At 31.7% G+C, this 25,829-nt stretch overlaps 1 protein-coding gene across 1 annotated transcript in view; it reads right to left on the bottom strand.

Annotated features, from left to right (window-relative positions):
* Positions 1-12,812: 12,812 nt before the first annotated feature.
* The window catches only part of LOC142327405 (testicular acid phosphatase homolog), a 34,285-nt gene continuing 21,268 nt past the window's right edge, over positions 12,813-25,829 (bottom strand). The window contains exons 7-9 of the mRNA XM_075370439.1: positions 23,005-23,128; positions 16,782-16,987; positions 12,813-13,064 (exon numbers count right to left, since the gene is read on the bottom strand). Of these exons, the coding sequence (XP_075226554.1) occupies positions 12,912-13,064; positions 16,782-16,987; positions 23,005-23,128 (483 nt within the window). The 3' untranslated portion in view covers positions 12,813-12,911. The remainder of the gene's footprint in view (positions 13,065-16,781; positions 16,988-23,004; positions 23,129-25,829) is intronic.

Raw genomic sequence — 25,829 nt, 5'->3', positions numbered from 1 at the left:
TCATTTTGGAATTTATATTTATTTATTTTGTTGAATATGACGACTATTAAGAATTATTTTACATCGTATGCTAAAATATGATGAATGAATTTTTAATTTATTATTAAATGTGTAGAGTTTAGAGAAAAAAATACGCACAGTATTTTACTTCTATGTGTAAGTTACGATTTAGCAATAATGATATAATACTATTTGCTATATCGGTCTCTTAAATGACAGGTATAATATTTATTGTTATAGTGGACCCACATAGGTCATTTACGAGTACTAATGATTGTCAAGTGTAGATCTAAATGAAGTAATTGTGTTAGTTTTTTATGGAGTTAAATATGAAATACCACATGTTGAAATTAATTTTATTTGTAATATTAAGATCAATTTATTTTTATATAATTTTCTAATCTTTAAAAATTTCTAAATGTTATTGTGTTTTTAAAAAAATGATTTATTGAATAACAAAAAGTTATTAATGGTGACTTCTATTTCTAGTTGAGCCAAACAGTATCAATTTTAATATCACAAACTGTATAGTAAAAGGTTAATTAAAAGGTTAATGTAATTTTATCTACGTATATTACATCTAAACTCTTGCAATGCGGTAAAAAATGATTATTGTAAGTTCTGCGATTTGATTGCGTTATTATTTTGTTATTGAAGAACGAAAGATTATAATTAAAAAAAAGATTATAATTAAAATTATGGGTAATAATTTTCTTCTTGCATGAAGAAAAAATTATCACGAAATTTATAATTATCACCAAGAAGTAAATTATCATCTAACATTTGTCTTAATATAAGTTTTAATATATTTATTAAACCTCTTTGAACAACATTTATTTTAACTCCAGAGAAGCTAATTTTTTCCGCTTTAAAAAAGAAGATATCAGCTAGAATAATTCTGATTAGAGGAGTCACATCTAAGCTAACAAATTTTTTTAATATTTGCTCGTTAACTTTCGAACTACAAGTTCAGTTACATTTCTTGAAAAAAAAGCAAAGTTTGATTTTCAAGCTCGGAGCCTACAACTGAAAGAAGGAAAATTTCTAATAGCTTACAAAGCTACAACTGTGGGTTGCTTCTGATGCACGGCTTACACACATAACTTAATTTAAAATATTTTCATTTTATTTCAATATAATATTTTTTCGTTTATTTAATTCAACGATTCTAAACTAAAGTGCGCGCACATATAGTATTTAATTCACTCGGGTGTGGCGGTACTAGCGGCGACGGTCGACAATAACTAAACTAATGTAATTTTACAACTTACATGAAACAAATATCGCTAGTATGGTCGGCAGACTGGTGTAGCCGCGAGGCTTAATGGATTAACTACCGAGTCGACCGGGCGATCGAGTTTATTCAACCAGACGAGTTACTTTTTTACACGTGAAATATTATTCATTTATTTAATTCTACCGCTTACCTTCCTATTGCGTTATCTGTGACGTCACAACATAGCAGTCAACTATAACAGCATTTTTTGGGGGTGGGGGTACAATTTTGCAAAACTCTTTTTTGCAAATATTGTTATTTTTTAATTGTTAATAAATGTACGTAAGAAAAATAAGACCTTAATTAGGTGAAATCTTGAGATACAGCGGGTGACTTTGCTATACAGAATAACCCTCTTAACCTTTCAAGTTGAAAATTTAATGGTATCAGTACAGAAGTAATCTAAGTTTAGTCAAAATCAGTTTAGTAGTTCTGGAGATATAAGGTAATTTAGAGTGCGATACTGAACACACATGAATATCCGGAAAATTTCCATCCGTTTTTTTGGGTTCCATAGGTGTCAAAACGTCAAGATCCAGTGAAAACCACATATGCGCAAATTGGATAGATTACAATATTTCCCCTTCTACTGCTATAGCGATAGACGGGAAAGTAATTCGTTGAAGTACGGCGACACAAAATCACTTCAGGAGGATGATCTTTTTTTTATTTTTTTTTAAAGGTGGAGGAACACCATTTACGGGCGCTCAAGCAGTGTCGAGCTCGCTAACAGGTTCCGCCAGTTATAACCGAGGTAGTGCGCCATACCTGCTCACTACCGACTAAACCTCCACCCCTGGCTTCCCCTTTCCTGGGACTGCTTGTAAAAACATTTCATCAGAAGAAGGGGAAACCGCCCACACACACAGTCATAAAAATCCAACAATGTCACACACCAAACAAAAAACTCTACTGGAAGCAACACATACAGCACGTCAAATACATACGCCGACAACAACACACAAGAACCTGCAGAAAACAGGACACGCTACTAACATCCACAACACCTACGCCTTGCACACTCACACAGCCGTCAAGACAGATAACTTAAATCACACCACTTAACAGTAGCCAACATCAGACGCACGCGCAGAGTGTCTCCGGCTTCATCGCACTCAGGCAACCCCCACACGTACGGGGGGTCCCCTAGGCACTCAGCCGAGGACCTGTCCGCCCCCGCGCCCTTCGGCACGATTCTCCTCTGCGGGACTCCTCATATAATCGGAGCTTTCTCATGACCGTCCTCACAAAACTTTCCACAGTTTTCCACTGTGCCTTACCTTGTAATAGAACTCGTAGGGTATCTTCAGGGGGAAACATGTGCTCACATCTCAGGTTGCCGAGCATCTCTTTACGCACTACGGCGAATCGCGGACACAAAAAGAAAACATATTGGGGGTCTCTTCCACCTCACACTCCCGACAATTTTCAAATTGATTGAGCCCGAATCTATACAAATAAGACCTGAATCCCCCATGACCCGCCAGGAATTGCGTTAATTCAAAACTCAGCGTGCCATGGGTCCTCCGGCACCACGCCCTGATTTTCCCAATAAGGCGGTAGGTCCACCTACCCTTCATGGCCCGATCCCACCGCTCCTGCCATGTTTGTGCGATCTCTTCTTCTAGTTCTTCATCAAAACGCTTCCTTTTCTCTAATGGGAGTGTTCTCAGTTCCCTAGTTCTGCTACGCTGCATTATCATCAAGTCTACAGGCGGGAATCCAGCAATCACCTCAACCGCCTCTCTGGACACCGTCCTATAGGCGGCCGCTACTCTAATGCAACACCTCCTATGGATGGATTCCAATTTACCCCTGTACTTGGCAAATCTAACAACGCCCGCCCACAATTCGGCGCCATATAGCAGGACTGAATAGACCACACGAGAAGCATGATCTTCTTAAATATATTAGACGTATATTCATTTTTAGTTACGAAGAGATCAGGGACTGGAAGAATATTTCGAACATATACATATATTAATTTACTATGATCCTAACACTATGTATGTGAAAACACGAGATGTATCTTTGTACATGCAAAGGCATCAATAAAATTTAAAGAAGCATTTTATATGTACTTGTGAAATTAAAATTAGGAATTTAATAATATTACAGTGAGTCTTTTTATATAATGTTGGAATAATATATTAAAAAGATATCCTGTAACAAATAACCTCAATCCCTTCGATCTTTTGTAATCAAATAGTAGGGATATATCAAAGAGCAGGGATCTTTCCAGTAGAGGGCATGACGCCCTCTACTGGAAAGAAAGTCATAGCATCAAAGAAGTCATTTCTTCGGCGTCGGTTGTCTCTTGTTGTCTATTACGTTGATGCGTCTTTGTTTTAGGTGTGTAGGGAAGATCCCAGATTTAATTGATGGTTATGAATCTGGGCAAACACTCGCTTTCATTTCGCTTTTAATGCTTTCAACTCTTCCAATGAGTGAGATGTTTCAATTGTTCCAATGAAACATCGATTGGAACAATTTTTTATCAAATACGAGCAAAAGGCGGAACCCATTATGTGTAAAACTTCTTCATACAGAAATGTTTGTGTAGGATGTTGTGTACGCTTTCAGTAAGCATACATACCGTCGGAGTTATTTCTATGACTTTCAATTTAGGTTCTGCCAAAACGGTATTTAACGATTTTTGTGATCATTTCGTCATTTGTCATCTCAATTGCGCGTCTACTGCGATGTTCGTTTTCACTTTAAACTCGGGAATAAAAGTGTGAACGGTTTTAAATGATGGTTCAGAATCATAGCGTCTGACTTGCTTTATACAGCATGTACCTAAGAGAACGACCCGATTTCAAAAACATACACCTATGTAACTACGCATAGACAATGAATGAGATTTGAAAATGCGCGTCTTAGAGTTTAAAATACTGGCTGCCGGATTGGAATACTAGCCCTAAAACGTATGCTAACCTTAATCAATAAACAAAATTGCATCTTTGCAACAGAAGGCATTTTGTGTTCTGCTATTTAGCAAGACAGAATGCGTGCGTGCGTTTCAACAGGGTTTCCGCATTGATTCACAATAGGCTAAGAACGTTTATCGCTCTTATAAATAATTTGAAGAATTAGGTGTTTATGCAAGAGTCCAGGGTGACCACGCACTTCAGAGGAAAATGTACAACTTGAAGAGGCCTCTCAGCGAAGCCCGAAAAAGTCCAGTCGTCGTACTAGTCAAGAACTTGCGATCTCTCATATGACTGTGTTACGACGTTTGCGTTGTTTCAAGTCATATCTATTACAACTGAAACAAACTGTGTAATTTACAAAAAATACGTGAAGATTTCTGTGATATGATTTATAGTTGATATAGAAGACGGTTCTTACCGTGGTTAATTTTTAGTGGTGAAGCAACATTTCATTTAAACGGTGATATATCATATCACAATTTTTGCATATGGGAACGTGAGAATCCTCAAGAAATTGTACAGCAGAAGCAAGATTCACAAAAACTTAATGATTTTTTTGCGATTTCGTTTATAAAAATGTATGGCCTTTTTGAAAGAAACACAAAATCATGGCATTTTTATCTTGAGTTGCTGCAGGACTGGTTAAATGACGGTTCTGAAGGATTCATTTTTCAGCAGGTGGGGACTTACCACATCCGCACAACTGAATTCGTCGATTTCTAAATGAAGCATTGCCTCAATGCCAAATACGGGAGCTCAAGATTTGGCACCACACTCTTGTCCCCAAGATCCCCAGACACTACACCTTCTGACTTTTTCTTGTGGGGATAAACAGAAGTGTTTGTATTCCACCTTTAACGTTGATTAGGATGAACTAAAAACCAAGATCACAGCTGCAGTAACTTCACACAGCAGACTTTAGACAGTTCACACGGTAACTTCACATAGCAGACAGTTCTGTAACAAAAGACTGTCTGCAACGCGTTGCGGAAGAATGCAGTTACCGTCTTGATATTATCCATACAGCAGATGGAGGGTATATAGAATATTTATAACTTGGTAAGTGAAGTTTTAAACATTTTAAAATAGTAAATAATTTGTCTTTTAATTGCAACACACTTTTATTATGAAACACTTCTGACAATGGGTCATTCTTTTTGATACATAGTTTTTTGGTTAACATTTTCTCATTAAAAAATAAAATTTTATGACTACATGTACTTTTTTTTTCCATTTTACCAAAATCACTGAGAACGTACATCTTAGCGAACTGTAAAACAGAAATTAAGCAGCAAGCTGAATTGCTGTTTTGGATTTGGCCATTTAAAAAATGGAATGATAAAGAATTTTGTTAGTAATGAGGTCATCAATGAGGTCACTACAAAATATCAAATATATTTTTTTATAAAAATCAGTAGAAAATGGAACATGCTGAAAAAGCTGCAAAAGATTCTTTTAAGTATATTGTCGCGTGTTTCGCGGCTCAATCAGGATATTGAGAAGTTGACAATTTAGAATACAAAATATTCTTTCTGATTTAGAATGTTTATATAATTACAGTTTGTTGGTTTAAATACGTTAATAATTACAACCAGACACATTAATAATAATAATAATAATTATAATAATAATAATAATAATAATAATAAATATAATTTTGTTTTCGTTTATTTTTATTTGCTTTGTTTGTGCAACAGAACAGTTACAAGACCTTTGTATGCTACACAATATCACATAAAGTCACAAAAGCACAGCCACAAGTCAACAACCCACATATAAATTAAAAATACAATATTCAAAACACAATAATAATAATAACAATTATACAGTCAAATACAAAAAATAATTAGAACTTTAAAAATGGTAGCTATGGAGTGATAATAAAAACACATAGATGAAAACATACAAAAACACAATATTACTAATACATTCCAAATAAAACAAGTTATAAGCAATAATCCTTAAAAAAACAACAATAAGTTTAAAATCATGAAAGTGAGCATTACACCAAGGACAATAATCCATCGCCACGCAACCCTCTCAAATTTTTAATGATGGTTGTCTCATCTTCCCAAAAGCTTATCCTGGAACTCCACTGCAACACTGGTACACCGGTCAATCGGAGACACGGTGGAACCAACCGGCGTCACAAATTGCCTAAAAGACCTCACCGACCTGGCCTGGTTCCGCAAGACAACATGGTAACGCGTCGGAAGTTTATTGTGCAGAGCTCTATAAAAGAAAACCAAGTCAAAGTACGTTCTTCTATCAGATAACCTGGAAAGGTCTAATCGCCCACTCAACAACCTTGTTAATATTCAATTGCAGCAACAGGTGATCCATACTATTTCTGATCGGACAATATATTTTGATGTCATCCGCAAACATCTGAAAATTGGACGTCAAAAGATCCCCGATATCATTTATAAAAAGAATAAAAAGAAGGGGACCCAAAACAGAGCCTTGGGGCACTCCAGACTTAGCCAAGAAGGATTCCTCAGACATCTGTCCACCAAAACGCACCGAAAAACGCCTGTCACGAAGATAAGAGGACAGCCAATCATTAAAACGATCCCTGAAGCCGAAGCCCTAGGTCTTTGATAACAACAAATGATGATAATAATAAAAATAATAATAATAATAACCCAGGGGGGATCCTGTCCCCCTACTGGGCGCGTCCTCAACGTGGTGGATAGAGGAAGGCCCTGTAAATATACAGGGTAGGTGGTGTTCTTCAAAGGCTCACCCGCGGACCATAACAGGTACTTTAAATCCAACGCGTCTGTTCCAGATTGGGTGGCATTTGGTCGGCGTCTGTTTCCCATGTTAGGTACGGCCGTTTCTAGAGGTGTCGGAGCCTTGCCCGCAGGAGCTTATCCTGTTACCCATTTGTTTTGAAAATTAATGTAGTACAACGATGTGAATAAATACCGGGGCGATAGGGAGTTGCGGGCTGACACCCTTCGGAGCCGTCGTGATGTTCAGTCTGTGGTGAGGAGTGCTGGAGTGAGGGGCGGCGCCTCACCTATTGGTACTACAAGGCCTGGAACGTCTTCTGTGGCTTCTGTTGTGGCTGAAGTACAGTCACCCAGTGCTGTAGAATCCCGGGGTAGGAAGCGGTTTAAATGGACAGATGAACATAATGCCTTTCTTTTACCGTACCTACCTAACTATAACAAAAATGGAATCGGACATGAAACCGTATAGTGTTCCGCTGCACCAAGCGATGGTTGAGAAGTTCCCTGAGCTACGATGTAAGTCTGTCCAAAACATCCTGGATCAGCGCAGATCCCTTTTTAAGTCTAATAGGGTTCCTGCGGATATGGTGGCGTTAATCCGAGCTGATGTTTCTAGGGAATTAGGGTTGTTGTTCAGCCCATCTTCAGATGAAAGTGCTGTAGAAGAAGCGATAAGAGCCGACAGAGAGTCGGCTCTTATCGCTTCTTCTACAGTCGCAGAGAGTCGATAAGCTGAGGAAAGAGATTGGTCGTTTGTCCAGTTTCTTAACATCTGCTAACCCCAGTGGAAGGATTCGATCGGCGGCGGAGTCGATAATCCGAACGTATGAGAACCCGGAAAACACCACCGGCCATGAAATTCTGGATTTGTTAAAGCAACGATTGATGGTACTGTCATGTCGGCTACGGCGGTATCGGCAGAGTAACATGCGCCGGGAACAAGCTCACTTGTTCCGTACTAATCAAAAGGAGCTGTATAAGCAGTTGCAAGTTTCACCTCAGCAACAACCTCAGGCGAACGCGTCCCCTATTAGTGAGGAGGTCTTGGGTTATTGGGGACCGCTTTGGTCGTGTTCCTCACAGTATAACAGTGGGGCAAGGTGGATCCGTGAGGAATGAAAACGAGTTGATAGAGTCCAGACAATGGTAGATCATTTAATCACTAGAAGATGTACAGGAGGCGATTAGGAAAACCCATAATTGGAAGGCACCTGGGATTGATGGAGTGCATAACTTTTGGTACAAGCGCTTTTCTTCTGTTCACAAGCGTCTTGCAGAATTTTACTCTGCCATCTTGCGAGATGCAAGTCTAATGCCGACCTTTTTCACCCAGGGGATGACCTATCTGATCCTGAAATCTTCTACTGCGACGGCAGATCCGTCCAAGTACAGACCTATTACCTGTCTCCCTACAATATATAAGCTTTTTACTTCTGTTCTCACTGCCAAAATCAATAAGCATCTTGAGAGACATCAGATCTTAGCTGAGGAGCAGAAAGGGTGTCGTCAGGGTAATAGGGGCTGCAAAGAGCAGCTAGTGATTGATAGCGTTATCTCTGTAACAGCAAAGAAGAGTCGATGCAGCCTATATACTGGTTATATAGACTACAGGAAGGCCTGTAGTCAATATGTCCAATATGTAATATGCCCATGAGTTTCTGTATAAAATTTCATCAAAATCGGTTTATCCAGTCAGAAGTTATTAAGCTTCAAACACGCCAACACAAGTACATACATAGTACGAAAATTACCCCCTCACATTTTTTGGGGTTTCTAGGTCATGAAACATCGAGAAATGCAAAAAACCCATTTCATTTTTTGACTGATTACCAAACTTTCCTTCTTGCAGCGTAGCCCTAGCGCTACGATGACAGAAAAGTAAAAACAAACAATTTCAAAATAAAAATAAAAAAGCTTTTAAAAAATCGCATATTTTGTAATTTCATTACATAACTTTTCGAAATTTTTATAAAATTGGGTTGACGATGTCCATTTTCTGATATTTTTGTTTATTTATAGTATATTTATTTATTTATGTTTATTCAATAGTATTTATTCATAACGTATCATTTCAAATAATAAGTCAGCACACGTGTTTATAAACTGTTTTTACTTCAGTAATAGACAATTATATGTTTTATGTTTAATTAAAAAAATCGTTTGAATAGGTTATATGTTGTTCGAAATATTAATTTAATTTCTGAATTTTTCAAACTTAAATTTCTTAAAAACCCCTTTTTGAATTTTCTCATTTAGTTTTATTTCATTAAAAATTTTCAGAAGATTAAGCCGTATAATATTTTTTAAATAAATTTTTATAACAGGATTCCGTAACGCCTGTGACAAGAATAAACCCTCATTGTTTTTCTCCAAAAATAAATATTTTTGTAAATTCATACTTTTTTCTTACCATTATTTAAAAAAAAAAAAAAAAAAAAAAAAAAAAAATGGTAACATCTACATATTTCTGAATATTTCTTCTTTTCATGATTGTACGAATTTTCATATGCTCTCAACTAAAAATTAACCTATTTTTAGGCCTATTATGTCATAAGTTACAACGAAAGTTTCTATCTAAATAAGATAAATTATCTTATTATTTTCCATTACTTTTGACGCACATCCTGGGATGTTTAGTTTTGTCGATGGGAGCAAACCAACTAACATTTTTAAAGCTGTTTTCAGTTCAAAAATGATCGAACTTGCCGTACAAGAGATGAAAGATTTTGTTGAATACCTGGTCAAGTCTACAAATCGCAAAGGTGACACGCTGTTGAAACCGGAGGCAGTTGTTAAATAAACGAAGCGATATGTGAAACTTATCAGATACAACTTCATTTGTACTGCAATATGTTAATGTGAAACATTTTTTTTATATATAAAAAAAAAAAATACCAAGAGCAGTCTGCGATAAATTAAAAAAAAATCTGTTTTTTTACTTATATTTTAATATATTATGTTAGACTAAAAGAAATATTTTCTATAAAAAAAGTATTTATTTCTAATTAAATTCAATTAATAAAATTAAATATTAAAACTTATAAAAGTAAACTATTAAAACTCTTTCTGTCACATAAAATTATGTTAGTGGATCATCATATTAAACATTTTTAGTTTTTTAACTTATTAATTTAAAAATATCTTTTCAGGTTGACCACAATTCTCAATGTGCATTGACAGACACAACCACAATTTTACTACTTTTGTGTCGAATATGCACTTTGCACATTCAACACAAAAGTATTATATCTTATATAAAAAGTATTATATTGGTATAACAAAAAAAAAACTTGTTTGCAAAAAAAGTTTTGTTTTTGTTAACACAGGCGCGCACGCACGCACACACTTAGACACACACACTTAGACACACACACACACACACACACACACACACACACACACACACACACACACACACACACACACACACACACACACACACACAAACACACACACACACACACACACACAAACACTATCTGAATGTGTACTAGTAACAGTGGGATGAACATTTTAGTAACAGTTGATACAAGCATTGATTGCATTTACTCGTAATTATATTATAGGCTATTATAAAAGAAACATCTGTGAAACCAGTTTATCAAAATAATATCTAATGTTAAACTTGACCAGCCCATTAATCTCAAATTTTTCATAAAATCTGAGAGATCATATACCCAAGTATTAAACTGTTACAGGACGTATGGTGAAATGGTGATGTATTATCTGAATGCCACAAATGCTTTACTGAAGACCAAGAAAATGTTGACATATAGTGATCGGATCCCCAGTCAAGGCAGAAACTCAACAAAATGGTGGTGTAAAAATTAATGAAATGTATGGAAAGATCACCGATGAGGTGTTTTATGGTGCACAAAAAGTTTTATACAATTAATTGAATATAAACAAAGCCTGTGGCAAACTGGTGGCCAGAACCTTTTGTAAGGAGCAGAAAAACATCCAGAAATAAATTTTTGCTTGATATCATGTAGTGGCATCATGAAAGTGGAGTCGGATTTGCAGGAGAAGATCATCACGTGTTATGAGACATGAATTTTCCAGTACAGTCCATAAACAGAGGGAAAATTAATGTACTGGAAAACTACAATTTCACCACGAATGAAAAAAATGATAATGAGAAATCAGAACTGATAATTTTTTATATTTACAGCCTGGTAATGATTGAATGATATTTTATATTTACAGCCTGGTCAGAAGGTGAGACAGTTAATCAACATTATTACATCGAGGTTCTGGCCAAGCAGAATGAAAAAGAAGGAACCAGTTCTGTGGAAGAACGATTGTATTCTTCATCATGACAATGCTCCAACCCTCAATACTGTATACTGTAAATCAGCATCTGGCTATCAGAAGATTCAATTATTGGACCTTACTCGCCAGACCTTTTTCCTAGCAACTTTTACCTTTTTCCAAGATTGAAATTCACGTTGAAGGGTAACCATTTACAGAGAATGAATGAGGTGAAAAGAAATTGTCTGAGCTAAGAAGCAGATGATTAGCAGCAGTATTCTGACAATGGAAAATTCATATGCAACAATAGAGGAATGTATATTGAAGGGAAGTAAGTTGTACAGTTTTAGTAATGTTTTGATGTTTAATAAGTCACAGTTTTGTGCCCTGCTTTTAATAAAGCATAAATATATACAATTTTTACTTTTGAGTAAACAGGACATAGTGTAATAAATATAAATGTACATTTCTAGCAGTCAAGTTTGCCCAGTATCATTTATGAAAATAATCCTGTCTTAAAAAACCTTACCAAATATATTTATCAGATAATCAGAATACAGATAAATATACAAATTACAGCTTATTCATAGGAAACCAGCACAAATTTTTATAAACAAGTAAAATACATTACATACCTTTCAGTTAGACGGCAGCATTAATATGAATTTGCAAACATCAAAATATCAAAAATATACAAACACCCACCCATTAATCAATCTGTTGATTCAAATATCATTTCAGAACCATTCTCTATTACAAATTCAGTTAATAGTAATTCACGTACTATAATTGAACTTTCAGGCTTTTATTAGTCATTAGAATGTCAAAATAAGTAAATAACAGGTGGTTAATGATGCTTATCACCCACCCATAAAAAGTAATCTATTTACGCATTTGTTGAAAGCAAGTAGAGTTATTGTATACTTCATAGTTCTGTGAATGATGTAACTGAAGAATATTATTCTTAAATAAGTTTTGTTTTGTAGTTATAATCTTGTGTGTATTTTGTCTTACTTATGTATAGAAGAAAGTTGGTTTTAAATCAACATTGATTGTTTTTAAACCAACTTCATGTGTAGGATAAGAAACTAGAGTTAATATTCTTATAGCAATACATTTCAGTACATTTAAAAGAAAAGAGTAGAGCAATTGTGAACTTTAGTTTATAATTTATAAAATTATTTCTGTAATTGCAATCTTATCACAATCTTAAAAAAATCTTTCTATCTTTTATCTTTTTATCTTTTATCATTTAATTGCAATGTGATATAACAGAAATGATTCATTTACTTGCCATTTAATTAGTTTAAGCTGCGATAATAAAGTTTTTCTTTATTTATTAGACTATTTACAAATACCAACATAACTTAATCAAATTTAGCTTTTGCTGTAGCCAGTCAGAAATGATAAAAACATTTATTTTTGAATTCATTTTTTCTTCATTCAAGGATACTTAAACTAGGAAAGTTACCTAAGTTAAAGCAAAAATTTATACTTATAGTGAAATCAAAATGTTTTTGTATCCAAACTGGCTTAAGAAAACCAGTCCCTAATTGTTCTATGTCTAATTTCAAAGAATGAAAGGTTTTTAGAGCAATTGTAGACATAATAATACTAATTATATTAAAATAATATATTTATAAAATTATATTAAAAAGTCTGTTATACAAAATTGATGTTTATTAATATTTTTGTTCTTAAAAATATATAATTTCAGTCGTCTTTTTGTTCAAAGCATTGTGTATCCCAATTAACTGATCTAACATATTGTGTAATGTGTGACAATTTATGTAGCGGACAGGGTACAATGCACTTTGGTATTTCTACTTCATAAGGAACTATCTCAGCAGAATGTGCATAAAACATCTGTTTAGAAACAAAAAAATATACATAAATATTTATTTATAATAACAGTAATAAAAAAATAGGATGAAAAAATAATATTTGTTAGTTAACTTATTTAACAAACATAAACACAAAAGATAAAGTAATATAAATAACGTGTAAGATAAATAACTATTGTCTTAAGGCACTAGTATTTTCAACAGTACCTTAATAATCAGCTGTTTTAATTTGAAATATACATAAAAAAATTGTACACTATTATAGTATACATTTAGATAATTAAGAACTGTTCCTGGTCATTTAATCAGAACAGTAACAAATAGTCTTTCGTATAGCGTCACAAATTTTCGATTATTATGTGTATATCAGAAATTTCATTTTTCTTTAGTACATGCAGTAATAACATTGTTATTTTTTTAACCTCCATATTAATCACAACAGTAGTACAGCAAAGAAAGAACTGCAGTAAAGTCTAGATTGAATAAAATCTAACATAAATAAAATACTTAATGATATATATGTATCGCAAAAACTATATTTAAAAAAGAATTTGTATTTCTTAGAATTTAATTTTCTGAACACAAAAATCATTTTAATTTTGAAACAATTTAATTTAAAAAAAAAAATTAGATGAAAAGTAATAAAAGTATTAATAAAAAAAAGTAATAATAAAAGTATTAATAAAAAAAAGTAATAATAAAAGTATTAAGCATTAGATAAAAAGTAATCTATAGCTTATATATACCAAACATCCCAGTTTTCCTGGGATAGATCTGGATTTTAGCTTTCTATTGGCTTTTTTCCAGTTACCCAGCTTTTTTATAAAATTGATGATGAATTCTTGTAATTTGAATGACTTTTTTTATATCACGCAAGCTTGAAGTTTCTGCATGGGATATGGAAATGCAATTTTGTAGCATATGAAAAATGCCATGCCTGACCAGGATTCAAACCTGGGACCTCCGGATGAAAAATCAAGATGATACCACTCTTCCATGGAGATCAGTATGATATAGTAATTGCTGGTTATCATAAATGTTGTTAGTGGTGCTCTAATGATGATAAAATAAATTAATCACCACAACATAATGAATATTCAAATGATAATATTTGCTAAAATTTACATCCAGTGCGAATTGAACTAAATATTTTACTGTTGGATACTTCCTTTAGCCATATTAATCTTGGGAAGGCTGAGGTTGTCGATTTAAAAAAAATCTTTTGTTATTTTTGGGTGAGAACAGGATGCAAAAGTACAGGAGAATTTTTTATCTCCCTATGCATCACAAAGCCTGGACATCAGTCCCTTGCTGCTGAATCTTTCTACTTATCTGATGGCTATTTAATAACTGGCGGTTATATATTTGTTTTATTTTAACATGGATGGAGTTGGTAATTGTGTCTATTCTTGGTTTTATAATGTCTGAAAGAATAGCAAATTTTGTTGGGTTGTATTCAAACTTAATAAAATCATTGACCAGTAAATAATATGCTGCTTCCATCTGAGTAAAGATGCTCCAAAATTCTTAAGTATTTTTAAAAAGAAGGCACTTTCTGCCTGGAGGACTCTGTTTCATATACGGCACAGTAAGTCTAATGGCTGAAGTGCTTGTCAGTAAAACTGGGCCTTCTAATTCCTACTAAAATATACAAATGATAATGGAATTCCCACAGCCAAAATGTAATTTAAATTTAACAACCTGTCTTCCACAGGCTACCAAATTAAAGAGCTTAGGTTTATATATACTATGTCAGCATTTATTAGATATAAATAACAATATACGTTAATGAAAAAAAAAAAAAAACATTGATAGCAGAATTTGATTTGTGTGAAATATTCTATTGCAAATCTTTCTTTAGTTAGATGCCATTAAAGAAATATAGGATCCTTATATAACAACAATAATTTTACAGGAAAGTAATTACATCACTATGAAAAGGCTGGGAGGCCGTGGTATTTGGGATGTGGTTTTGGGCCGGGCCTGTACTGGAATGGAACGGTGATCACAATGCACCCGATCTAAATTTCATTCAGTTGCCCATCTCCTGCCTATGGAAGAGGCTGCAGAGCCTCACAATTGAAGCATGACATCTGGAATGGGATACCACGACTAAGGGAAGATCCCTGTACAAGTTTATACGGGATCTGGGAGGATGGTATGCCTCAAATTCTTTTTAAGGCTAAGGGTGCCCAGGTGCTCACCAACCATGTTAATTTGAACTAATATCTAATTCGGTTCTGCCTGGTAGCTGATGAGTTGTGCACCTGCAGGGAGATCCAGTCAAATGAGCACCTGATGTTTGACTGCCTTGCTTTTGGGGGACCAGAAACCGGGCCACCCTGGAACTTAGAGGTCAAGGGGAAAATTAGCCACTCACAAGCGGTGAGTCAAAGTGGCTAGAGCTCCATTGTCAGACCATTGATGTGGTTGCTATGTTCAATTGACATCTGTAGTTTACTTAAGGGAAAGACTCCTAATGCACTGCTGTGGGAAGCTAGCCTTGAGATGTATGACTGACCACCAGCCAATTAAATACAAAGGTTCCAAGCGCTTTAATATGGTGGACAGGTACATGCTGGCATTCAGCAACCCAGACATGGCAGCGAATTGCAGTTTAAACAAAGTAAATTTTAATTTATGGATGTCATATATATTTTTAGTAGTTGATGGGGTGCACCTACCCATTTTAGTAAATATATGACAAGTGAGCAGTTGAGACATGTGCTGTCTCAACACGTGTCGACGGTGGTGTATGGCACCGTGCTTAGTTCACTCACGCTGTTAGGTAAGCTCTAGGAACTATTTAGGACACTGATCGCTAAACTGTTTCGAGGCTCAGTAGCCGTTTGTGGCACAGACATTCGGTCTTATGCTTTAGGGTGACTGAATAGGGTAATGGTGAGATAAATGCCAAGCAAACCAAATACATCACTATGAAGTTGTTTGAATTAAATTAAAATCTTAGAATATTCTGCAACGTTTATCATCAACAATCTTTTATGTAGCAACTCCAATTATAGCATCAAGTTCTGTGTTTATATATCATGATTTTTTTTTATCATATAGAATTTAAATAGCAATTGAAATTAACAAAGCCATTATGAAGCCTACATATAATAGATATTCTACTGAAGTCACCCCTATCATGGAAAATAGACACTGGTAAAGTACTTCTAAGTACAGCTTCCAACTTTCCACCAGTCTAATTTAGGAGGCTTTGCCAGTAGATAAGCTACTGTAAAAATATCTCTCAGAATCAAAGGTACATGCAAGTTTCACCATCAACTACAAGGCCAGGTACTCTCTAAGTGGGGCATTTATGTGAATTATTTTTTCTTTAAATTTTTTATTTTATACAACACAGAATAAAAGTGTTACATAATGAGTGTATGTTAACATAATGAGTGTGTAATCTACAAGAATTTAATATCATATTATTGTTTTTTACTTCCTTGTACAAAGTAAAGGAAGTATTGCGATAGCAAAAAATTTCAGTTTTCAGATTTCAATGGAAATATCCATTTTGACTACTTTCGGTGTGACATCTGTATGTATGTATCTTGCCCAAAATGCAAAAGAATTTGGATTTTGGGTGAATAGAATATAAAATAGAATATTCATGTATATATATATATATATATATATATATATATATATGAATGTAGGATGGGTGTGTGAATGTTGTTTGAATGTAATAATAACATGTATCTTGATAAATTATTACAATAATACTTACTTTTACATAATATTTATTATTTTTTTTATGTAATTCAAATATTATTGATGCTCCATAATCTGGTAACAAATAATTTTTAAAATTGAGTGCTCTAAATAAACTTATAATAGTGGTATCATGAGCTGAATATAAAAATAGTTTCATGTCTTTTATACGTCCTTCAGACTTTTCTTGAAATTGATGAACTATTTCTTTAACCATAGGACCTGAAATTTAAATTATTTTGTATTTAAAACATAAGCCATGGAACACATGTGTAAATACATATTAGAACAATGTGTGTGCATGTGTGTGTGAACACACACACACACACACACACACATACACATATATATATATATCATGTTTTCTTTTCATGAACAAAAAGAGCACCTAGCAAGTTAGTAAAAACAAATTATATAAAACTGTTAAGTTCATTTACTTTCAGCAAAAAATTAAAAATTTTTTTGAAGCTGAGAAAACTGGAAATCATGCAGTGGGCCATAAATATGATACTCCTAAATTATCTATAAGAGACTAGAGAAGGAAAAAGAGAAGCTTAAGAGTAAAAATAAAAATAGAATATTAATTTATATATATATTACAGTTTTCTAAGAATAGAATGAAAAATATTAAAACTCTTTTTTATATACATGCATAGTGTTTCATGAAGAAACTGTAAGGATTTAGGGCATGTTTTGTATTTTAATAAAGGAAAAATTCATGTATGCACGGGTCAAAAAATACTTTTTTTTTGAGTTGTAGCTTACAAAAAAATCTTGCCCTGATATTTGCAAAATTAAACCATTCTCAAATTCTTGAAACTTAAATTATAAATATAATAACTTTAATTACAAATATATACTCTGTCAAACTCCATGGCAGAGTGGTGCATCTCAGCCTTTCATTTGGAGGTTCTGGGTTTGAATCCTGGCAAGGCATTTTTCATTCACTATAAAATTTTCATTTTCACATTTTACACATAAGCTGTGAGGTTATTTAGTAAATTAATTATGCAAGCAAAAAAAAGTACACATCTTTTCTGAATATATGTAACATACATATACTTAGTGTTGTTTCACCTGAATAATACACTGTCTCTACATCTGCCTTTAACATAAAACTATGACTCCAACTTCTTAAAATTTACACTGTTCTTTAGTTTTACCTTTAGTTTTCTCAATAGTCGTAGTTAACATACTTTTTGATACTGATACTTAACTTGCATAAACCAATTCCAGTCCACTGTATTACAGCCAATACTCACCTGTTCTGCCATAACTCAGTAAACTCTGATAAAATATTCTGGGTAGCCTATGTTCCTCCATGTTTCTGGCAATTTAGCCAATCAGTTCAATACTTGTTTCAATACTATTATTCCTTTTGAATTTGATCTGCTTCCAGCTTTAACAGATAATCAGCAGTATTCCTTGATAAACACAATAGGTTTTAAAAAAAAAACTCAATTGAATTCCTTCCAATTCATTCAAATATTTCAGTGGCCAAACCATAGAAGTATATAGTAATAAATCATTCTTAATAATGGAATCAAAAAATTGCTTTCTCGATTTCCAAGATTTAGCCATTCCTAAATGTAATATATCTATTACACTATAATAAATCTATCACTGTGTCACCATTATCACAGTGACCTTACCAATAGCAGTTTTCAGAATTTTGCTAAAGATCTTGAGGAGCTTTCATCCAAATATGTAAAATTTTTAACCATTTCAATTACCTTGCCGCTACATAAAAAGGGAACTATTAAACTTTTGCTTTCTCCTTAATGAAAATTCACTGATTTTTTTTCCAACATCCTTCAGACAATTTTTTTTTTTTGAACACTGATCCAGAATATTCAATTTCTTCACTAAATTCATATAACAGTCTCCAAAAATAATCAAATTGCCCTTGATGTCCAAATTGTCATTTGTTGGTAGTTAACAAAACCTTTATAAGTGAACCATAAACAAGTTATCTCCTTTACCCTTCTTAAAAATCATAATCATAACTACATTTCGTTAACTAACTGGTAAACTTTTTCGCTTTATAATTTTGTTAAAAAGATTCCAGTTATAAAAGCAAATTCTACGGTAGACATTTCTAGAAATGATAACTTACACTATTGTTACCTGGAATTTTCATTTATTTAAGGCAATCCTGGTGCAATAACTTCATCAAGATATGGATGACAAACATTATAAAAACTAACTTTAGTTCTTCTCTGATTGCAAATTTCTTTCAAAAAGGTATCCTAGATATTAATATTAAAATCACTTGAACAATTGCTTCCACTTTTTCTTTTCCTTACCACTTGCAAAAAGGAGTTTATACTTGTATCTCCTTTCTAATTCTCCTGACCATGTACTAAAATTATTTCATTCTTCTCTATTACATAATGACTGAAAAAACTGGCTTTTATTAAAATAACGAATAAATAAATAATTTAAATTATATTAAATTATTATAGGTGTAGATCAGGAATCGAAAAAGTTACTGGTCATAAAACACTACCCATGTCTTATCATTATTTCTGAATAAAACAAGATAAAAACAATAATATAAACTATTTCTTTATCCTTGAAATTTGACCTTTACTCAGTATTAATAGTAGACTGTTCATAACTACTTAAAATACCAGTTTTTGCTAATCTCTTTCAACTTACTATTTACATAATGTATACCTGTGTTCCTTTTTAATTTTACTCTTTCATTTTATTTATTTAATCATTATTTTTGAAATGAAATGTTTTTATTCACTGGTTCTACAATTATACTACTTTCTATCTGTATTTAATTAATTTCATTCAGACAACTTTAATTCTCAGAAAATATAGATTATTTACTAAGCCAAGTTAAACATAACCTTCCCACTCAACTCTAACTCAACACTCACTATATTATGCTAAAAATAATTAAAAAATTAAAATTCATTATTTAGAAATAGTTGTTCAGTAAAAATGATATACAAAACCTGTCATTCATGTTTAAATAAAACTCTGAATATCTGATTATTCTGCTGCTGGTGTAATCTCTTATAGAATTAAAAATTATTGCTCAAATTAAATGATTATTGGTTAATGCCGATAGAAGAGAAATAATTATATTTGTATGATTTACAAATTTTGATTATTTTGAAGTGAATTTTTTGTGCTAGATCAAAATTTTAAGATAACATGTAATAAAACATGTTAGTATTAATCTAATTTAGAAAGAAAATTTTGATAAACTTTTGATAAACAGTTTTAAAATTAAAACTAGTTCATTTTATTTTTTTAAGAATTTTCTGCAAAAAAGAGAAAGCCTTATTTTTATCAATTTTGGAAAAATGGAAGTTATTATTTTCTTTAATATATTTAATTAATTTTAAAAACTTCACTTTTTTAAATATCACTTATTAAACGCATTTTACTCAAAGTTACATAGTCTTATTTCAATGTTTGAAAAACTGGAGTTTCTTCTTTATTATGTAAGTTTATTAGATGAGTGTACGTGCAGAAATTAATATCGTTTTTTTATTTATTAAACGAAGTAAACAAGCAAAAGCTTGTTTACATTTTAAATTATATATATGTATATATATATATATATATATATATATATATTACAGTTTTCTAAGAATAGAATGAAAAATATTAAAACTATTTTTTATATACATGCATAGTGTTTCATGAAGAAACTGTAAGGATTTAGGGCATGTTCTGTATTTAAATAAAGAAAAAATTCATTCATGAAAATTGAATGATTTTAACATTCACACACGATGGTGATTTAAAACTTTTAAAGAAAATGTTTTATAAAGTCAATGTTTGATAAAGTTTTTTTCAGAAAAATATTCTGTTTCTTCTGCTGATTTTGATGGCATAATGTAAGATTTAGATTTAGAATTAGAATAAAATGGCATTTCACTTGTGCCTATATATTTTTTAGCCATTTTTGAACACTGGGTACTTTTTTTAAAAAAAGCACGTGTTGGTGCCATAAATAGATCTATTGACCAATATTTATGTTTATTAATCATCCCTAGTGTAGTGTGATTCTCAACAAGAAAAAAACTAATACAGTTAAACAAGACAGAAAAAGTAAACATAAAAATTGAAAAAAGAATGCTGTAATAGAAGTTCTACAAATGGTTCACAACTGTACAGAATTTCCCTTGCACAGTTGATTCACTGTCGCTACTATACTACCCTTACTATTACCAGGTTTATAAAAATCTCATGACCCAAAACTACTTCTTCATGATTCATTAAATCATTCGTCCTAACGCTATTTAAATAATCTTCAATGTACTTTTAAAACAAAATTTTGAAAGGTTTTTAGTTACCGTTTCAGAAAATTAATATAATAATTCTACGAATATAAAACATATCAATATTACCTCCAAAACCAACAACAACAAACTGTATATGCAGGTTGACCAGTATGTCACAGATAAAGTATCAGCTGATTAGATCAAGAAGAAGGCAGCTCTAGAGCTATCTTCTTTTTTCAGCAATAAAAAATTTACTGTACATAGAAAGGTAGATAAAAATAGATGTAGCTCTACATGTTGAGTAACTTAAAAATTATTTCTATACATTTATTGCAGTAAACCCTCCATTTCCTCTTCATATTATAGAATACACATAGTATGCTAAAATCTAATAAGTTACAATAGCACTAGAATAATCAATCCAAACAATCAATTTTATTCAAATACTTATTCCTAGAGATGTTTATAAAGAAAAAAACTTTCTTTACACCTCTCAATTACTAAAAAAGAGTATTTAAACTATTTATAGTGAAATACTTTTATTGGTGAAATAGTAGTGATAAAAAAAATCTAATTCAAAGTAATAAAAGGCAGTAGCAGATTTGGTAAAATTATATATATGCCTAATGTGTATGTTGCAATCTGTTCAACTAGTGAACAGCAAGCATCCCCCCCAGGTCCAATGAGATGACAGATGAGGATGATGTATGATGAGTAAATGAGATATAATTTGTACAGACTCAGGCTGACCATTCCGGAGATGTTTGGTTTTATATATATACTATTTTTTTAAATCAATTCTTTTAAGAATCATACTTCTCTGTACTATATACAAATATATTATTCTACTAGATCAACCAAAGTACAGTACAAATAAAGTAGGATGACTTACAATATTCCACTATTTGTGCAGGAGCGCTTTCGTGATTTACTTGCATCATCAACTGCATTATACATTCATCTCAAATTACATCACAAACTTCAAAAAATATAATAACATATCATGAATTTATTTATTTTATTAAGAATTTAAAACCTTTAATGTTATTATTTTAAACTTTTATTCACTTAAATTAAAAATTAAATTAAATTAATTAAATTAAATGAAATTAGATTAAATGAAAAATTAATTAAAATTAAAATTAAATTGTAAAAATGTTTTTTACATATGTAAAAATATGATGTTAAGACATAAAACCAAATAAACATAAAAATCAAAAATTAAAATTAAAAACAAATAAAAATAATTTTAAGTAAAGCAATTATGCATGTTGTCCAATTAACTGAACCTACTTTATACTATACTGATTGAAATATATTAAATAATACATCCCTATCAAAATAGATGGTGGTGCCATCTACTGCAGCTTTCAAAATACTGTCATCCTCATATTCTGTCTGAAGGTTGATAATATTAAATTTATTTTTATGTTTATATAAATATATTATCTTTGTAAAATGTCTAATCCCTTACTATTTGTATTCAAATTATATTTTTCAATTTCCTGTATTTTTAAATTTGTCCTAATATCAGATATTGTGTGTTTACTCTTAATCAGATGATCAGATACATTAGAGAAACTCAGTTTACCTATTATATAATTTCTAAAATATTCCAAGAATCTAGCCTTAAATGATCTTGTGGTCTTTACTGAATAAATATGGTCTCAAACATTACATTCAGTTTTGGAAATACCACTTAAATTATATAAATCAGATGAATCATTATATCTATTACTTATTAGGTGTTTTATTATGAGGTTATTTGTCTGGCACCCAGGTTTAAATTTATTGTCATCATAAACCTGTGTAATATGTTCAAATATTTTATCAGTATATACATATTTTAAATATACATTGTCAGCTTTTTGTGTGCTGTTTAACATTATTAAATGTGTATTTATTCTGTACTTTGGTTGGTCTAATAATATTGTATATATATATATATATATTAAATTTATTGTAATATGTATTTTTCTTTGTATATACCTCCAAAAATTCTTTTCATAATATTGTTCCAAGTGAAGGTTGATGGACATATACTTGCTTTTTCTAATAATCTGTATGGATAAACGTTTTTTGTCCATTGTGGTAAGATAAATCCATTACGCTCCTAGAAAAATGTAAGTGTTATATTATTATAACTTTAAGCTTTGCTATGTGTGTACATTTGTATATATGTTCTCTGTATGTATAAATCTTATCGTATAGGCAACAATTAAAATTCACTTTGCATAATCAAAGTACCTCCAACAGTCAATCACTTATTTGCTTGCAAATTGTACTCTCAAATTGTTAAAATAACATGATACTTATAAAAAGTGTGGTGATTATTGGGTCAAGTGGTTACATTTGGATTGAACATTCAGCATTCAGGTTATACAGCAAAAGATATTATTTGATTCTGAGATGTTTGGAAAAAGCTACATTCTATGAATGAAAGAAGGTTATTGAACCTCTTTCATTCAGGTTATAAGGTCATTAAGGAGGTTCATTGAACCTAATATTTGTAATGGTTTGCTTAGTGAAACACAAATTGTTTGTCATGAATAACTCTTTAACACTCCAGTGTAATAGCTACTGATCAGTATTACATTTTATTTCATGATAAAAGACTTAGAATTTGATTTTCATTTTTTTAATTGTACAATCAAATATTCTTTGACACCAGTGTAATCACAAGGAGTCTTTAGATTTATCTCCACTTCTTTTAAAATTTCTCCTACCAACTCAATGAAAATGTGAAAAGTACTGGTTTTACTAAAGTATGACCTAATACCATGCTTATTATAGCTTACTGAATTGCATCACAACGCAATGATAAAAAAGTACTCAGTAAGTAAAGTAGTATGGCTGCTTCATTCTAAACTTTATATTACTTACTCTTGGGGTTATTTAATAAAATATGAGAATAACTTTAACTCTGAAAACATCAAAGCCATCAACATAAATGTTTTGAGTAAAATGAGTAAATACACTTTCATTATATTCCAAAAAAAAAAAAAAAAAAAAAAAATGCTGTAACATTTAAATATGAATCATTTGCCACTATATTATTTAAAATTTAATAATAATAATAATAATAATAATGATTTATATTTTAAATTATGAATGTCATTTACCAAATTTATTTTATATTACATTTCTATATTCAGATATTTTTATCCTATCACTTTTAAAAGCACATAAGCTTCTAGCTTATTTGATGAATTATATAAGAATACATATGAATGATATGTATATGTAGAATACACTACTAACTCAGTTCAAAATATGAACTCTGAAATAGGAACTCTATGGACAATTATATCTTCAACTATGAAAGAAATGAAATGAAAACACATTCTTTAAAGCTTAAATTTTCGTGTGATCATTTTCCTACTACATGAAATTTCTTTTGTATTTCAATACAAGACATTATTTTCTATATACAAATCTATTTCTAAACATATTTATGTTGAACTAATGTTTTTTGCAAACCATTTATATATTAGATATCAACGAAAGAGATATGATGAACAAAATGTATCACAATTTATTTTCATATAATATTCTTAACAGTGTTTCGTATCTTACTTAATTCATCCTGTAGAATTAGTTGTAGGATAAAAACAATATATCTTGTATTAAAATGGGATCCCTATAGAAAAAAAATCCCTTTCACCATGCAGGAAGGAGAAGGTAGATTTCAGTGGTGGTAGGGGATAAAATGTATTTCCACCTTAAAATTAAGAAAAACATCAAATTTACTCAATACGACAATGGTTGCATGTGAAAAAATAACACATGCAACCCCCCTACAGATGTAGATGTACCCCCTATATCACATGTTTAGCATACGACAAGCCCATCTTCTTACAATTCCAGCAATATTATGGTCTTCCCTTGCCCTAAGGGTTGTCATCTCAAATATTGATTCAGACAAAAGTTTTACATAATGTTTAGAGGACTAACTACCACTTTAAACCGATTTGGTACTGTGCCTATTACAGTAGGTATGATGTTTTTTGTCTTTGAAACCCCATTTTTTCTATCTCCTGGGCCAATGGTTGGTGATATCAAAAAACTTTACTGAAATAAGTTTTACGCCCATATTCAAAGAATAGAATAACTTCAAACAAATTCGATATTTTACTTAATAAGAAAGTTATAGAGATATTTTGTTTTTTCGAAAAAGCCTACCCCCCATTTTCATTCGCATAGTCCAACTTTAGCCGTTAACGAACTCGATCGAAATTTTGGGACGAGTTACTTTTAAGGAAAAATTTGAAAGTGATTGGCGCAAAATTACGGCAGTTATCGTGTCCACAAGAATTTATATATATATATATATATATATATATATATGTGTGTGTTTAAAATTTTGAGCTGATGGTGGTTTTGTGTTCTGGGGGATGCTAAACGGGAAGATATGTCGAAATTTTCCGGAAATCGAATCATGGTACTCATTTCACATTTCAATAGGTAGCTTTCTTATGAGATCTACCTAAAAGAAATCGACAAAATAACCAACTTCGTTAATCGATTTATTTTCAATCGAAAACACACGGAACTTTGACCGATTTTATTTATTATTTAACAAGGATACATCTGACCACCACGAGACATGTACTAACGAATCAGGATTTTCCGCTAATGATCGGTATATTCCGGTGCATACTTTTTGGTTATAGTTCATTATTTTATGAAGAAAAACAATCACATAAATGAAAAAAAAAATTATTGGTATATATTTCGCATATATATCGATTAAAGAGATAAATATATGTATTACTAATGTTAATAATAAAAAGGAGTACAAGTAATAAATATAT

The sequence above is a fragment of the Lycorma delicatula genome, chromosome 7 (genome assembly GCF_047948215.1).
Source record: "Lycorma delicatula isolate Av1 chromosome 7, ASM4794821v1, whole genome shotgun sequence".
Lineage (NCBI taxonomy): Eukaryota > Metazoa > Arthropoda > Insecta > Hemiptera > Fulgoridae > Lycorma > Lycorma delicatula.
Note: the sequence above shows the minus strand (reverse complement) of the source record. Positions and strands in the feature narration are given on the sequence as shown.